The sequence below is a fragment of the Typopeltis vanoorti genome, chromosome 1 (genome assembly GCF_054136105.1).
Source record: "Typopeltis vanoorti isolate ZY-2024b chromosome 1, IOZ_Tvanoo_1.0, whole genome shotgun sequence".
Taxonomy (NCBI): domain Eukaryota; kingdom Metazoa; phylum Arthropoda; class Arachnida; order Uropygi; family Thelyphonidae; genus Typopeltis; species Typopeltis vanoorti.
Window position 1 is genome coordinate 11,069,205 of NC_143549.1, and position 18,247 is coordinate 11,087,451.

Consider the following 18,247-nt stretch of genomic DNA (forward strand, 5'->3'; position numbering starts at 1 on the left):
AAATGCAGTCCATCTCTTGCATACTGCTCTCTTCTTATCTTTTGGCATATTCTCGGTCATGCCGTTCATTATTGATGCTGTTCTGCTCATCTCTGCATTATCATCTTCCCTCTCATACTCCTGTACTATACAACCTGAAGCATAAATTTGAAATTTCTCGCTACCTGATTCACAAACTCTCAGGTCATTTGTACCTAACATCACAGTTAGTTTATCCATTCTTTCACCTTGCTTAATTGCCACAGTCACACTCTATCATTCCTCCAGGTGAGCACTCCTCTAACATTCTATTTTGCCTTCTGCAAATCATTGAGTGTCTCTATATCACACTTCTCACTGCTCCATTCATTTCTTACTCACTTGCATCCCTCACTCTGACTTGCTTTCTCCTTGTGTTCCTACCTACCTACCTTCCTCTTTTCACTCATTTCTAGCTTCTGACTCTCCCTCCTCTTGCATCTCCCCACTTACCTGCCTTCCTCTCACCTCTTCAGCTTTAGCTCCTGCCCTCTCAACTCTTGGTTACTGCTACTTTCTCTCCCTCTGTCATTCTTATAACTCTCTCTCTCTCTCTCTCTCTCTCTCTCTCACTCCCATTCTTGTTCATTTAAAATGAGTTAGCCTTTCCAGCCTCCTAATCTGTTCTTTCACACTTCTGAACTCTCTCTCTTTTTCATATGTTACTTCTCTTGGTATCTCAATCTGTCTCTCTCTTTCTCTTCAAATAACTTACTCTCACTCTACATTTATCTACCTAGTTGTTACCATCTTCTCAATCTGCTACACTCCTTGATGCAACATTCATTTTCTGAATGATGGTCGTCTTCCTCATTCTTGATCACACTAATCATATTTTTCTTGATGTTATGTGTTTAATCCATAACGTTGCTATAATTACCAGACCTTAATGAGACCCCCACAACTTATTGTGGGATACTATATTTGTTTACTCTATAAATAAATACTATATTTGTTTCATCATTTTTTAAATTGATTTAATTTTTTTGAGTGGGTTCCAGTGGTTTTATGTAGGTTTCATAGTTTGATTCTTCTAATTTCAATGTGGTTCACACCTGCAAAAAGGTTTTTAATAATCTGTAGTACATTTTTACCATGGGTGGATTTAGGATTTTTTTTTCATTAATTTTTATTTGCTTTTTACATAGTCTAGAAAAAACTGCCATAGAACCCATGTGGCCTCCATTAGGTGGGACAGTGATCTCACATTGGGCAATGAAATTCAACTCCTACCTAAAGGTAACTGTAAACATCCATTCCCGTGGTGGGATTCAAATTGCTGGTTTCATAGCAATTGGATATACTAACCACTAGGTCAACCTGGCCAGCACACTCTCTCCTTATAATGTCACTGTGTTAGTTTCATTTCAGCCAATGAAATTTTTAATTCGAACATGAATTAACTGTTTTTCAAAGAAGCTTTCCTCACAGACACATAAGTTTTTCTCTCACATAGATAAACTAGGCAGAGAAAACATGCAGTTGATAAATATAATATGGAGGCGAATATACTAGCAATCGTGCTTCCTATCATTTGGCTGGGGCAACTCTTAGTATGGTGGCGAGTGTGTTCCCATAAGCTCTCTGGTCAAACTTTGCTGAAACTTTTACAGTTTCTTATTATATTCAGCACGAAGCTTTTATAGTTTCTGCATTCGGCTTTGAAATAATATTGGATTTAATATCCACTTAATTTATATATAGTAATACATGTGATTCATCATTTTTAATTCTTTTTATAAGTCTTGTCTATTCCAATGGACTTCTGTGACATGAAACATTGTGACAAAGTTATCATTAAAATTTTTTATTATATCATGAGTACTGTATCAATGAAGAAGAAATGAATGAATGACAGTCAGTAGAATTGCTGGAACAAAGATGAGTTTTATATTTTGGAATATTTTTGAAGAATTATATGCATTTCACAGAAAATTTATTTAAGTAGTGATACTTAAATAAATGTGTATTAATTATCAAGCTACAAAACCTACTAATTAATTAGGTTTTGCAGCAAATTTTGTGTATAACAGTTAATGAAGGCAAAAATGGAAGTAAGAGCAACCACACACCCACACACACAGCATGAAAAGCAAGTGTGTTAAGCAATGTGGATTTTACTAAGATGGTTCATAGTTAGGGATATAATGTGTATGCATGGTGAAATGTGGCAGGTGCCTGTTGAGAGATTCAAGAAGAGAAATGAGAGAGTATTCTGCAGAAAGTGAGATATATTAATGGACTGAGTGATTTGAATGAAAGAATGAATGCTAAGTGAAGAATACCAGATGAAGAGTGAAAGGCAGTGATTGGTGTAAGACTAGAAATGATAGCCAGAAGAGTGAGCATGAAACTATGAGTGCATAAAATGTAGTTGTGCATACAGAAATGATTGAAAAATTGAATATAAACAGAAGTGAGCCTGACTGACAGAGCAAGAGCTGGCATGACTGCAAAAACTGAAGAAAGTCTGACTGATGGAGAAATAGTAAAAATGATTACTGGATGCAAGAATTGAAGAATGAAATGATTAAGACAAGATGAGGAATATACAAAATGAAATGAAATTAGACAGATGGTGGATATGAATATGAGAGTGTAAAAAATTAAAATGAAAGATAATGAAGAAAAAATAGTATAGTTGTAAATGACTTAAAATGACTCAAGAGTAGCACTGTATGAAGAATCTATTATAAAAGGTATGTGGATGGGAGGATACCAAGGTATCTTTTCCAGGAAGAAGGATAAACATGGTGAATGAGGACTGGATATGATAAGTAAGTGTAAGAGGGGAGTTAGTGGTTGAAATGAATCATTTGCTTGGGCATTGGGAGATGGATATCAGGAGATTATTGGGGCGAGTTGAAAGATAGGAGTATGGTATGAAGAGTTGTTTTTGTGTTGCCAAGATATAAGAATGATGAGTTACAATGGAGAGCAAAGATCTTGAATGGAATTTTGGCTGTGTGAAGAGAAAGGATTTCAGTTTGTGATTATGTGGGATGTGATTAAGGGACAAATGAACCGTATAAGAGTGATGAAATGAATCTGAAAATTTTGGAGTGAGTCAACAGCATGTGTGGATAAATCACAAATGAGGGGCAATATGAGTATGACTGGTTACAGAAGAAGAAATGAATTGTTTTGCTTATTTACAAATGCCAGGCACATCAGAAATAAGGGAGATGAAATTGCTGCATTAATTGAGTTTATTTGCGTGAAAATAGTTGGCCTAAGTCAGTTTGGTTGGATGAGAATGATATCTTAACAGGAATAGAAATGGGTGAATATGGAGTTTTTCATTCAGATAGAAAGAGCAAGAAGGGAGGGGGCATGCTACTGACAATAGCTGTAGAATTTAATCTACAGAATATTCAGAAACAAGGAAAAAAGTAGCAGGGGTTTTGAAGCAGTATGGTGTGTGTGTGTATAGGTTGATAGAATGAGATGTTTGGTTAGGTGTTACTACAGGCTGGGGAATTTGGAAGATGGCGACAAAGAAATCTATAGGCAACCTGGCTTAGTGATCATGTGAAGGATGATTATTTTGGGTGAAATCACTTATAGCAGTATTGATTGGAAAGAAGAGAAATTGTTAGAGAATAAGGAGAATCAATTTCTCAAGTTCTTAGTTTTGACAACTTAGGCAATATGTAATGGAGTGCAAATGATAGTTAAGAGTCTTAGAACTGGACTTATATCAGAAAGGATGTGATTGTGAATGGAGTGTCTATTCTTCACCCAATTGGCGAAGTGTTCACTTGGATTGCAACTAATCATATAAGTACTTCTATAAAGAATGCATACACATGGAACTACAATTCTGGTGATTATGTAAAGCTTAGGATATGGAAAGGGGAGTTGAATGGAAATGAGTCAGTTGCTGCCTGGGCATTAATCAAGAGCATACAATCTCTGAGTGTATTCCAAAGATGATAAGTCTAATAAAGTAGGAATAAAACGGATGAATGAAAAGATTAAGCATGAAATTTGGATGACAAAAGCACTGTGAAGGCAACACAAGATGAATATTCATAATAATCAGTTGCATGAAGGCTACAGCAAAAAAAAGAGAACAGACTAGAAAGATGAATCATCTTCTTGTAAAGACAGCAAAATTGCAGTGTGGTAAGAAATTAGCTACTCAAGCACAGAAAAATCCAAGTGAGTACTTTTGATATGTGGCAAGTAGAAAAAAAATTATGGGGGGAATGATCCTAGTTGTTAATAACACTGGCAGATTGGTAACGATGCAGAGGATATACTTGAAGTACTCAATGATCAGTTTATCAGTGTACTTCATCTTGTGATGAAGGAGAAGCTGGAGTGTAGAGAGTATGGTGGTGGGGGGACTTATGAAGAATGAATAGAAATTTTATAAGGAATTAAGGGAACTTCATGATAATAAGGCAACAGGAATTTACAGTATATTGCTACATATCTTGAGGGAATGCTATATAGCAGTGATGAGCAACCTTTGTTCTTCAGTGGGCCACAATTGAAAACCTGATATTCCATATAGGTTGCAATGAACACAATATTAAATGCTTCAATATATTAATCCAAAAATTTAATTTATGGAGTGGAATTTGTTATTTTCGACATAGATTTACAATGAAAAGTTTTTTTTTTAATTTGATTTATTTTTTCTAGTAATACTTTCAATATGTATACAGGTATATGTACATATTTTTTTTTAAATCAAAAGAAATTAAATAACTGCTAAAATTTAATTAATGAAATTTAATTAAATTTCATTTAATTTCATTGTTTCATTGTATAAGGCTTTCATTAGGCTACACATGGACTACTGTGCCCAGATTTGGTCACCTGGTTTTCAAAAGGATGAAGAGATGTTGGAAAGGGTCCAGAGGTGACTGACTAAGGTATTTCTGACCTCTGGAATGTCGAATATGAGGAAAGATCGTGAAGATGCAATTTACAGAGTTTAGTGGATAGGAGGAAGATCAAAGATAAGATAGAGACCTACAAGTTAGTAAAGGATTATTATAGGATCAGTGTTGAAGAAGTTTTACAGCAAATAGTGGGAGATCAGGGGAGAACCAGAGGTCATCCCTGGAAACTGTATAAAGTGGGTGTGAGTATGGGAGTGAGAAGCAGGTTTTTTTCATGCAGAGTTGTGAATGATTGGAATGTCTTGCCTCAGCGTGTGGTGTCTGCAGAGAATTTGAATGTGTTTAAGGCATGATATGATGAGCTGTGTGTGTGTAATAAAAGGAACTCTTAGATGAGTCTTTGACTCCATGGGGTCTTGGGGTAATAATAATAATTATAATAATCAATATTTGGCTTTGTTTCTCATCAAGCTTTTCAATATTGGGAGGTATGTTTGAAATTGCTACTTTAATACAATTGTTTAGTTGTTTATCATCAAGGCGATTTTAATGATCATTTTTTATAATATTCATTTTCGATACGAGTTGTTCACACCAATAAGTATTATCAAATAAATTCATTATTTGCTAGGAATGGGTACCAGCAATGGAAATTTATCAGTTGGAAAGTAACTCTTATGAAAGTCAATAAGACTAACATTTTGAAACTTATTTTTTAGTTCATTGCTTTGCAAATCAGTTATTTCCATTTGAAATTCTTTGGGAATCATTTCAATGTCTATATTAAAGGATACACCTAATTTGACATCTCAGATATAGTTAATAAGATAACAGCTGTGATAAATTTCACCTAAAAATAACCCCAAAACAAAATCTTATAATCATCTTAGAAATCCAAACTAATAAAAAAAATAAAAAATAAGGATAATTCATTATGATACATATACTGGAAGGAACAATCTGAATTAGAAGTAAATACTGCACTTTCTTAATGGGTAGTTATACAATTGTAGTCAAATTCAACAAAGATGTGTGTATTATCACCATCATTGTTTTAGATTTTCTCAGAAATGGGCATGCAAAAAATAGAAACATAGTTAAATTTAGGCTATTATTATTATGCACATCTGACTTTCATGGAATTGAAAGATCCATCATGGGAGGTCCACATGTTTATGCAAGATCAAAGTCTTGCACACATTTATCGTTTCTGCACTCACCACATTTTCAGGCAATTCATTTCACTCATCAGCCACTCTCCATTTAATGAACCTACTTCTCCCTCCCTTGCTCATGCTCTTCTTATATATCTTTCATGGTAACCTCTTGATCTATATTTTTTTTTCCTCTACTCTGTGAAAAATTTTCTCCACATTAATCTGGTAACAACCTCTCGTTAACTTATATTTCTCATTCATTCCCCTTTCCCTCTTCTATTCACAAGGCTGTTCAGGTTGCAGTAGTGAAAGAAATATAAATCACCTACAATAGCTAGAATACAGAATGCTAATAATAGCAAATTAAGAGGATTTGAAGAATATAGTCAATAAATGAAAGAGAGCAGGGATAAATTTCACTTAAAAATAAATATTCCAAAAACAAAAAATGATGAAATGGGAGATGAATAAAAACTTAAACTGTAACTTTAAAAGACCATTTCATTGAACAATTGAACCATTTCTCACTCTCTTTCTCTCTCTCTCTCTCTCTCTTTCATGAGAGAGAGAGAGATAAAATTAACTGTTGAAACAAATACTAACATGCCAAGATGGTTGAATGAGCTGTTATAATATTCACTCTTTGACAAGCAGAGTTCAAATCCTATCATGGGAATCCATATTTGTGATTGCCTTTTGGTAGGAGATGAATTTCATTATCTCATGTGGGAGGCTATCTCACCACATTTTTGGAGTGAAGTGACTTCATGTTTAGTCTTTAAGAACAAAATTTCAAATTTATGTAAAAAAAAATCCAAAAAAAATAACGAAATAAAAAAATTTAAAAAAATTAAGAAAAAAATAAAAAATTATAAGATGAAAAAATATAGTATAAAAATATTAAAAAAATTCTTAGCCCACCCGATGTACTATTATATACAAGAATGCAACTGATAACCTGCTCTGTCTGTTCTATACTGATGTTCACCTTGGAGACCTAGACTATCAAAAAAAGCAATGGAAAAAAACACTGACACTGAAGAAATATAGTTAATAAAAAGGATGATGCTGATTAGTTGGATAGAAAAAGTTACAAACAAATGAGTATACTTGAAAAAGTGCCAAAAATGAAGCACATTGAATATGAATAGAAAGAGGAGAAAATGAAATCAATAGGACAGATGTCTGACCAATGCAATCATCACTGATAAACTACAGGGAAGAAGGGGGAAGAAACTCTGACCAGGATAAGTATACAAAAAACATAAGCCACTGAAAAGGCTTATGCACTCCATATGATGCAGAAGGTAGGAAGCAGAAAGCTTACATTCCAATATGGATAATATCTAACTGATCAGAGCAAGTGTTCTGACCTGGATTTGTGGAAACAGTGATCCTAAAAAAAAGGAGTAAAATCCCAGAGGTCATTCCACTTTGCACTGCTGTAATTCCAGTCGACAAGATATTAAGAGTGGCTTAAGGGAAGAGCTTTGCATAAGAATGAAATTATCATCTGAGCTTCTGAGAGGATAGGCAACCTATATAGTATATGAAGAAAAACAGTTAAGAAATGATCAAGAGCGCATGTGAAGAGGATTTTTTTGTTGAGTTCTTTAGGATTTCCATTAATTGTTTTTCAAGTTTCATCCCATTCTCTGCTTTCTTTTCCTTTAATATACTTGTTTGCTCCTCAAGTTTGTTTGATTTTGTCTTACATTTATGATTTGCCATAGTGATTTTATATTGCTACTTGTATTGTACTAATTTTCCTGCACTTAATTTCATTATTCATTCACTTAACTCCTGCTACCTTGTTTATCCTTGTAATCTGCAAGTTGCTAGCTATCATGTAGTTAATGTAATAATAATAAAAATTATTATTATTTTTTTTTTTTTAATTTAGGTGTTGAGTCTACTACACTTCTTCCAAATAGAACACAAATGTATACTACAAGTAGCACACCCATACCTCCATGCATTAAAGGATGGACAGAATGGTATAATTTACATCAACCAGATGCAGATGGAGATTTCGAAAGTCTTCAGACTATTGAAGCTGGTGGCTATACTGTTTGCTCACAAGGTGCAGTAACTGCAATTGAATGCCAATCTGCTAATACACAGAAGGGTTCTAAGACTTTATCTAAGACAAAGCAAAATATCATTTGTGACCTTCAACTTGGTTTACTTTGCCAAAATTATAAACAAGATAGAGGAAGACGCTGTTTTGATTATGAAGTTCACTTTTTCTGTGATTGTCAAGAGATAACCAAAGAAACAGTTGAAGGCAAGTTCATGTAATGTTTCGATTTTTTGATTTCAATATTTTGGATTTTATATGTGTAATGAAATAAAATAAGCAACAAATACTCTGACATAATATGCCACAAAAGAATTTATAGTTTTGCATATTGTGTCATGCATGAGATAAAATACTTTATACATCGAATTCACAATGAATAACGTCTCCAACACAAGTCAGAGATACTTTGAATGAGAAATATAGAAGGAATAAGATTAACCTTAGAGTATTATTATTATTATTCCGGGCAACTCCAAGGAGTCGACAGACTCATCGAGGGAGGCCCTAACATCATGTCAAGAACAACTATTCGACATTCACACAATATCTATCATACCTCGCCTTGAACTCATTCATGGTTGTAGCACCCACAACAGACTCTGGCAGCTTATTCCACTCATTCACCACTCTCCAAATAAAAAACCTAGCTCTAACACCCCTGCTAACCACATTCTTGCCCAGCTTCCATGTATGGCCCCTAGTCCTACTACCACCAGTCCTATTCTCAAAATTATCTTCTGAATTAATCTTATAGAAACCCTTCAGTAATTTGAATTTCTCAAACATATCACCCCTTTTCTGCCTATCGACCAATTTTTGCAACCCACAAATCTTCAACCTGTTCTCATAAGGTTCATTCCACAGACCTGCTATCATCTTGGTCACTCATCTCTGGATCCTCTCCACCTCCTCCCCATCAAGAAGAAACCCTGGCGCCCATATCTGGGCACAGTAGTCTAGATGGGGTCTTATCAAGGCTCGATACAGAGGAACAATAACTTGTTTGTCTCTGCTTGTTAAAGTATTTTTTAGACGCCAAGTGATTTGATGAGCTGATTTAGCCAATTTTGCAATGTGCTCCCTAAACTTCAATTCCCTATCCACCAACACTCCCAAATCCCTGGCCTCATCAATCTTCTGGAGTACACCTCCACCAATGTGATATACTGCTGCTAGTCTTTTCACCCCAAAATGCATAACCTTACACTTTGCCACATTAAATTGACATCCATTTTCCCTAGCCCAGTCCTCCAATTGTATTGAACTTTATATAGGCATGTGTTGACTAATTTTGATGGTAATATATCAGAATACAGAAAGATAAGTAAATAATTATTTATTGACTCATTCCTGTTATTTCGCTGGTGTTATAACCACCATCTGGTTGGTCGAGTGGTTAGCGTACCCGCTCTAAAGCCAAGCCAGAAGGCTGCGGGTTCGAATCCCACCCACGGTGGGATTCGAATGTTTGTGACTATCTGTGGAAATGACATGGATGTTTGTGATTATCTGTGGAAATACCATTGGTGATTGAATGGTGAAGACGGAGTTGTACTGCAGGTGTCCTCCCTCGATGAGTCCCTGGACTCCCTGGAGGTGTCAAATAATAATAATAATAATCTTCAGAAAGCAAAACATAGTTTGTCACAGTATGCGAACTACAACAACATGGTGTAATAAAATTATAGCAATAACACAAAGACTAATGTCCTAGTTAGGCGCCCTCGATGTTAAAAAAAAACAATCAGGTACTAGTTATGTCTTAAGATAACTGTCTCCCAAATCTAACGCAAATTTATACAGCCATAACTGTTTAGATTTGGAGTATGCTTTAAGGCTTCTGTTGCTTCTAAGAACAATCTCCCTGACTTGTAACAGCTTCAGCGCAGGTCTTTTGTTTTCTTCCAGTTGATCCTGTGTAGGGTATTGAAAGCATGGTCTGCTAGACACGACTTGCCATAGCGATAGTGCAGGATGTATGTTTTATGTTCACTGATGTAGATGTCCACAGTTCTTCTTGTTTGATTGTAGTAAGTTGATCACATAAGCAGGGTACTTCGTGGACTCCTGGATGCGATAAAGGAAAGATGCTGTCCTTGGGCGAATGGATGAGAGTTGCTAATTTTACACACAGTCTGAGTACAGTGCATAGTTGATGTTTATTGAGAACTCTAGATATCTTTCTGATGTGCCTTTAACATATGGGATGGTGACTGTTTTGTTGTAGTTCTCCGTGGTGGTTAGTGTGAGCGGAGCATTTAGTATTTTGTCTATCTTATGTGGATTATAGCCATTGGCTAAGAAGGTGTGCCATAAGTGAGTCAGTTCAGCAGCAAGAGCATTGTTATTGGAACAGATTGCTCTTGCTCTGTGGGTTAGCGTTTTTAAAATACCATACTGTTGAGAAGGGTGATGGTGCGATTGTTTGTGTAAATATTTCTGTATGTGTGGGTTTTCTAAAAACTGAGAATGATGAGGAACCATTTGGAAGATGTGTGATTAGTGTATCCAGAAAGGGCTGACAGTTATTAGTTTCCAGTTCCATTGTAAAGTGAATTTTTGGGTGTTGGCTATTTAAATGTGGTAAGAATGAATCCAATGTGCATAGGCCATGTGGCCAAATAGCAAGCACATCATCAACATAGCATCAATAAATAATTATTTACTTATATTTATGTGTTCTGATACATTACATTCAAAATTAGGTCAACATGTACGCTGAACACATAAACCTTTCTACGTGTTTGAGGATTCTTCATGGAGATGACACCGCATGCAAGACATGACAGTATGGTAAGTGGAAGTTGAAATTGGCATGGCAACTGAACAGGTTAGACTTCTTAAAGAGGTGCCAAGACACCAATTTAATACCTAACTGTGTGAAAATTAAAAACAAGTTCCGCTCGGCCAAAGCCCAACATATTTATAAACAAGCGAGTGTAGCGCCATTATGAGAACAGACTAACTCCACTCACCTAGAGTTATCAAAATTAAATTCCACCAATGCACTCTGTGACCTAATATTTAATATTTTAAACACAGAACTGTGGGAGATCCTAGACAATATCTCCGACACAACAGCTAGAAAAGAATTCATCAAAGTCAAAAACCGGAGAAAGTTTGAAATTCTCCAACAACGCAGTGCTATAACAACCACAGTTACAAGATTGCATCCTTATGAATTTATCATCACTCACCTTAACCAAATAAGACATTAATGCTTTAATGGCTTCTTCGGTTAATTAAAGCCAGTAACGGCACAATTTTGCCGTTACTCCCAAACAAGTTCCGAAAGCCAAAATAATGGCATTCATCAAACTGGAAATATTTGACCTGCCTCCAGCAATAGCCAATAACATATGTTTAGATGTGGCCAACATCCTAATCCAGTCTAAACCTCCCAAAAATAATATCCCACATAAGGAAATCATTGCTCTAAAAGAGCTGCATAATAATAACCAGATTATCATAACAAAAGCAAAGGGAACTCAATTATGGTGATGAATACAACAGAATATGAAAACAAAATGCATGCACTTCTGCAAGACCAGTCAACATACAAAATTATAGATTGCAATCCCACAACACACAAAAGAATAAGATGCATAAATTACTGAAAAAAGTCCCTTCCTGACCTAAAGAAAGAGTAAATAAACTTAGGCCCTTCCACGTTAAAACACCCAGAATATATGGAGCACCGAAAATTTACCAACAAGGTACACCCTTATGCCCTATTGTGGATAATATAAATAGTCCCAGATACAGACTGGCGAGACATTTAGCTAAGCTATTAGCCACTCTCGCAAACAATTCTCCCTCCTTTGCCAAAAATTCTGCCCACCATACCATAAAATTCTTTTAAGGTATGCCACCATACCTTAAAATTCTTTTAAGGTATGGTGATCTAAAAAGTATTTTAGATCACCATACCTTAAAAAGTTCAGACATAATGGTGAGTTTTGATATCACCTCACTATTCACAAATGTACCACTAATTAAAACCCTTGATCTGCTAAAGTCACACTTTCCCCCTGATATATTTGAATTATTTCAAATCAGAAGGATGAAGAGATGTTGGAAAGGGTCCAAAGGTGATTGACTAAGGTAGTTTCTGACCTCTGGAATGTTGAGTATGAGGAAAGATTGAGAAGATGCAACTTGCAGAGTCTGGTGGACAGGAGGAAGAGGGGAGATATGATAGAGACCTACAAGTTATTAAGGGGCTGTTATAGGATCAGTGCTGGAGAGGTTCTACAGAAAATAGTGGGAGATTGGGGCAGAACCAGAGGTTATCCCTGGAAACTGTATAAAGAGGGTGTGAGTTAGGGAGTGAGAGGCAGGTTTTTTTCGTGCAGAGTTATGAATGGTTGGAATGCCTTGCCTGAGAGTGTGGTGTCGGCAAGGAGTTTGAATGTGTTAAAGGCATGGTATGATGTGCTGTGTGTGTGATAAAAGGACTTTCCAGATGAGTCTTTGACTCCATGAGGTCTTGAGGTGGTAATAATAATAATAATAATTTAAATTCACAATACATGCAGGATATTTCACATGGAATGGGAAAATATACAACCAATTAGATGGGACAGCTATGTGCTCCCCCATTTCTCTTCCCCCCCTACCAACTTCTACATAGAGCACCTAGAAAAACTAGCTATCAATACAGCCTATCTCAAACCAACACTTTAGCATGCTATGTTTAGATGCGCTTGCTATTTTGCCATGTGGCCTGAGCATATTGGATACATTCTTAGCACATTTAAATGGCCAACACCCAAAAATCCACTTTACAGTGGAACTGGAAGCTAATATCCGTCTGCTCTTTCTGGATACACTAATCACACATCTTCCAGATGGTTCCTTATCATTCTCAGATTTTAGAAAACTCATACATACAGGGAGATATTTACACAATTGCACCATCACCCTTCTCAACAGTATGGTATCTTAAAAATGCTAACCCACAGAGCGAAAGGAATCTGTTCCAATGACAATGCTCTTGCTGCTGAACTGGCTCACTTACAGCACACCTTCTTAGCCAATGACTATAATCCCCATAAGATAGACAAAACACTAAATGCTCAAAAGAAACCCCCTCCCACTATCCACCATGGAAAACTACAACAAAACATTCACCATCCCATGCATTAAATTCAATGGAAAAGATATCTAGAGTTCCCAATGAACATCAGCTATGCACTGTATTCATACTGTGTGTCAAATTGGCAACTCTCATCCATTCACCTAAGGACAGCATCGCTCCTTTATCACATCTAGGAATCTATGAAGTATCCTGCTCATGTGATCAAGCTTAATGTGGTCAAACAGGAAGAGTTGTGCACATCCATATCAGTGAACATAAAAGATATACATATGGCACTATCACTATGGTAAGTTGGGCCTAGCAGACCATGCTTTGGATACCCTTACACACACAGGATCACTGGAAGAAAACAAAAGTACTGCACAGAAGCTTTTACAAGTCAGAGAGATTGTTCTTAGAAACAACAAAATCTTGAAACATAGAATCTTAGCAAATATGGCTATATAAATTTGCCTAAGAATTTGGAGACAGTCATCTTAAGACATAACTAGTACCTGATTTCTGTCTTTGTGTTTTTGACACAGAGGCTGCCTTATTAGGACATTAGTCCTTGTGTTGTTGCTACAATTTTATTACACCATGTTGTTGTTTCGCATATTGTGACAAGCTGTGTTTTGTGCTCTGAAAACTGGTTATAACACCAGCAAAATATCAACAATACGTCAATAAATAATTATTTACTTATCTTTCTGTGTTCTGATATATTACTTTCAAAATTAGTCAACATGTATGAAAACACATAAGCCTCTCTACATGTTTATATAGGCACAATGAATTTATAGGATATTATCTATAAAGAGATGGATAGGCATAAAATTGACATCTTGGGAATTGTAGAGACCAGATGGTGTGGAGAAGTTCATTTCAAAAGACAGGATGGTAGGCTAATTGTTTATTCAGGAGGTCACTCAAAGCGTCATAGGGTAGCTGTGGTACTAAAGAGTGTTCAGGTATGAACCCTTCTTACTTTAAATCCTGTTCATGACAAGATTTTGTGTTAGACTTAAGGCTCATTTTACCAATGTGTCAGTCATGGTAGTTTATGCACTGCACAAAGACTGGCCTAATGAAGAGAACAATTCTATAAAAACCTACAGACTGTTTTTGGACCACCTACCAAGGAGGGATGTAAGTTTCATCTTAGTGGATGGTAATGCAAAAGTGAGAAAGGGTATGAGAGGTAGGTCTGTCTGTGGCATGTTTGGTATGGATGAATGTAACACCCTTGGTTAAACACTGTTGGAATTTGCTCGTGCTAACAGATTAGTTATTACCAATACCTACTCCCAGAAATACCCAGGATGGAACTATAAGTGGACACCAAACTTCGATAGGTCAATCCACCAGATTGATTGTGTCCTGACTCTCCAAAAGTGGAAGACAACCTGGAGCATACTGTGGTACAGACCATTAGCTAGTAAGAGCCGAAATAAGACTGAAACTTCCAAGTCAGGCCCATCCCACTAGACTCTATATCAGGGTAATCCCTATTGTGTTTAAAGAAGAAACATCAACTTGGTTAGGTGATCTTTTGGAGACAGGTGAGGAGAACTCACCTGAAATGATATGGAAAGGAGAGAAGGTTATAATACAAGATTCAGCCAAGAAGTATCTTGGCCCAGTTAGAAGACTGAGAGACCCATGGATATCAGAATTAACATAAGATCTGATCGAAAGAAGGCAGTTGGAGAAACAAACAGAGACAGGAACTGAAGAATTTAAGAGATTACATAGAGAAGTCAAAATGAACCATTAGGCAGAACAAGGAAAATTTTTATGCTAATAAATGTGCAGAGATAGAGTTCCAGATGAGGAGGCACAATTATAAAAGATGTTTTGTTTAGTTTGTGACTTAAAGCACAAGTTTAAGCCAAAATTCAATGTCATAAAAGACAGGAGTGGAGCAATACTAACTAAAGAACTGGAAATCAAAAACAGAAAGAATACTGCAAGGAACTGTACAGAAGTGAGGATAAGGAAAATTTGGAGCAACAATCTCACTAAGAAAATGTCGATTTGGAACCTTCTCCACTTAAGCATGAGATTGAAAGAGTAGTTAAATGACTTATCAACAAATAACGCCCTGGCTGCAGATGGAATCCCAGCAGAGTTAATTAAGGCCACAAGAGATGGAGGAATAAGAGGGTTTCATAGATTGATTACATGGATATGGGATACAGGCTCATGGCCTAGAGATGAAATAAGTTGGTTTTCATACTGCTGCATAAAAAGTGAGATATGGAGGATTGCAATAACTATAGAACTTGTATTATTGTTAAGTTATTTGGTCACTTAACATTGAAATTGAGTTATATTCTTTTGGTTTATTAGTTGACCATAAATATTAAAAGATCTACACAATTGTCGACAAGTTTCACCATCTATTCTGTCTGGCTTCTTCAGGACAAGAAAGTCGGTACAATAACGTTTACTAGTAAAAAAGAAGAATGGAGTAGCACAGTCAAATCAAGTAAAATTAAAACTGATGTGTAACATCCTATGCACTGAGCATGGGATGCTTAGAGTTCTTCATAAACAACTCTAAGCATTTCACAGAAAAATTAAAAGGCATCACCATCTTAAATACAGACATACTTGCAAGTCTTGATGTAGTGCCATTATTCACAAACATACCTATTGAAGAAGTTATCAAGATCATAGAAAATCTCTATCCACATGACATAGTACAGCTCTTTTGCCATTGCCTCAAATCAAATTATTTTAAAGTAAGTAATACTCTTTATGAACAACTTGACTGCTTAGCCAAGCGCAGTCCCTTATCACCTCCCTGCACTGATTTGTTCATTGGAAAACTAGAAGCTGATATCCTATTCAAAGTAAATCCAAAGCCATTGATTTGGTGGAGATACATAGATGATATATTCATTATTTGGAAAGACACAGAAAAACCTTATTTGAGTTCCTTACAAAAATAAATTCCTTCAACCAGAAAATAAAGTTTACATTACAGCTGGAAAAGAACAATCAATTATCTTTTCTAGATACACTAATAAAGAAACAAGAGAATGGACAAATCCAGCTCACAATATATCGAAACCTACAGAAATTGGTCATTACCTACATTTCAAATCAGCTCACCATTATGCACAAAAACTCAGCTTTATACATATGCTAAAAAATAGAGGCAACCAACATCATCTCAAAAGAAAAAGATCTCCTTCATGAACTCACTCTCATATCTTAGACACTGGTAAACAACGGTTATCCAAAAAATATAATCCAAAAGATTCTTCATAAGAACAATCCACAGCAACTACCTCCTGTCACACAATATGTATCGTCTATCACCATCCCTTATGCTGGCTCAGTTTCAACAATAATATCCGAACTCATGAGGTCTTTCAATGTCAGAGTTGCTCTTAAACCTGTGAAAACTATATGACACATCTTAAGATCTCCTAAGAACAGTAATGCCTTTTACAAATATGCAGGCGTATACAACATCCCGTGTTCCTGTGGATTAAATTATATAAGCCAAACTTCAAGAAGCCTAGCGATTCGAAAAACAGAACATATAGGAGATGTTAATAACAACAGCAGAACAGACACTTCAGGATCAACCCATCATTTCTCAATTTCTCACCACTCCATCGATTGGGATAACAGCTCCATGCCTTATATAGAAGAAGATTTTAGATGTAGAAACTTCAAAGAAGCTGCAATTGTACTCCAGACAGGAGATAATCTAAACAGAAATCAAGGTATGATACCAAAAGACATCTGGAAAAGCCTAATAAATTCACTTAGCTTACCAGAATTTCACTTCACAAAAAACTATACAACATGCTCAATGAACAGTGACTAGGACTCCATGTTTCATGCGTAGGATGTTATGTATCAGTTTTAATTTTATTTGATTTGACTGTGCTACTCCATTCTTCTTTTTTACTAGTAAACATTATTGTACCGACTTTCTTGTTCTGAAGAAGCCAGACAGAATAACTGGTGAAACTTGTTCACAATTGTGTAGATCTTTTAATATTTATGGTCGACTAATAAACCAAAAGAATATAACTCAATTTCATTATAGAACTTGTAGTTTAATCTCTCATGCAAGCAAGATTTTATTAAAGATTTTTCTAAATAGAGTTGAGTCAGAGATGCCTTAAGAACAAGTAATTTTTAGTAAAGGTAAGAGTACCAGAGATCAGATCCTTTGCCTTAGACAGTTCATAGAAAAATATAAAGAATTTAGACTCTGAATGGTAATGTGTTTCATAGACTACTCTAAAGCTTTTGACTGTGTTCAAGGGTAAAAAACTGTGGGAGGTTGTAAAACTAATGGATTTTCCTCAACACATTATCAGGTTCATGATATGATGTATAGAGCAAGAAGTTGGAGTAACTAATTGGCTTCACTTTGGAAAGAGATTTAGGTGAGGATTCCTACTTTCTCCTCACCTGTTTAGTATCTATGCTGACATCATGCATGTAGCATTGGATGAGCTTAATACAGGAATTAGGATAATTGGTAGATTGGCACCTGCATACGTAGAGTCAAGAGAGTAAATGAAGTGAGAGTTAAATAGATGAATGACATCAAGCTGAAGCTGCAAAAAGAAGAAACAACTGTGGAGGGAGTTTCAGGAGAAAGGTGACCTGCAGGCACATGAACAGTATGAGGCACATCTCAGAATTAATGCAGGCTAATGAGAATCCCAAACAGTTATTTTGATGTGCTGCAAGTAAAAGAAAGAATGTATATAGCAGAATAATTTTAGTGAATGCAGATGGTAGGAAGGTAACTGAATCAGTTGAAATAATAAAATTACTAAGTGAACACTTTGCAAAAGCATGTCATCCAGGTGGTGATGTTGCAGGAATGAGAGAGCCAATGGCTTATATGGGAACTGAGGTAAACGAAATGGAGATGCATAGCATATTACAGAACCTTAATTATTATTATTATTACATGACAACACCTCCAGGAAGTCCAAAGACTCGTTGAGGGAGGTTGCCTACTCTACTACTCTCTGTCATCATCTACACCATCACCATCTACCACCCATCA

General features: G+C 35.9%; 1 protein-coding gene across 4 annotated transcripts in view; it reads left to right on the top strand.

Moving 5' to 3' along the window:
* The window catches only part of LOC150109786 (uncharacterized), a 1,408,745-nt gene that overhangs the window by 319,165 nt on the left and 1,071,333 nt on the right, over positions 1–18,247 (top strand). For all 4 annotated transcript variants that reach the window (XM_090396626.1, XM_090396635.1, XM_090396653.1 and 1 more), the window contains one exon: positions 7,935–8,318. In XM_090396626.1, coding sequence (XP_090252752.1) covers positions 7,935–8,318 — 384 coding nt within the window. The remainder of the gene's footprint in view (positions 1–7,934; positions 8,319–18,247) is intronic.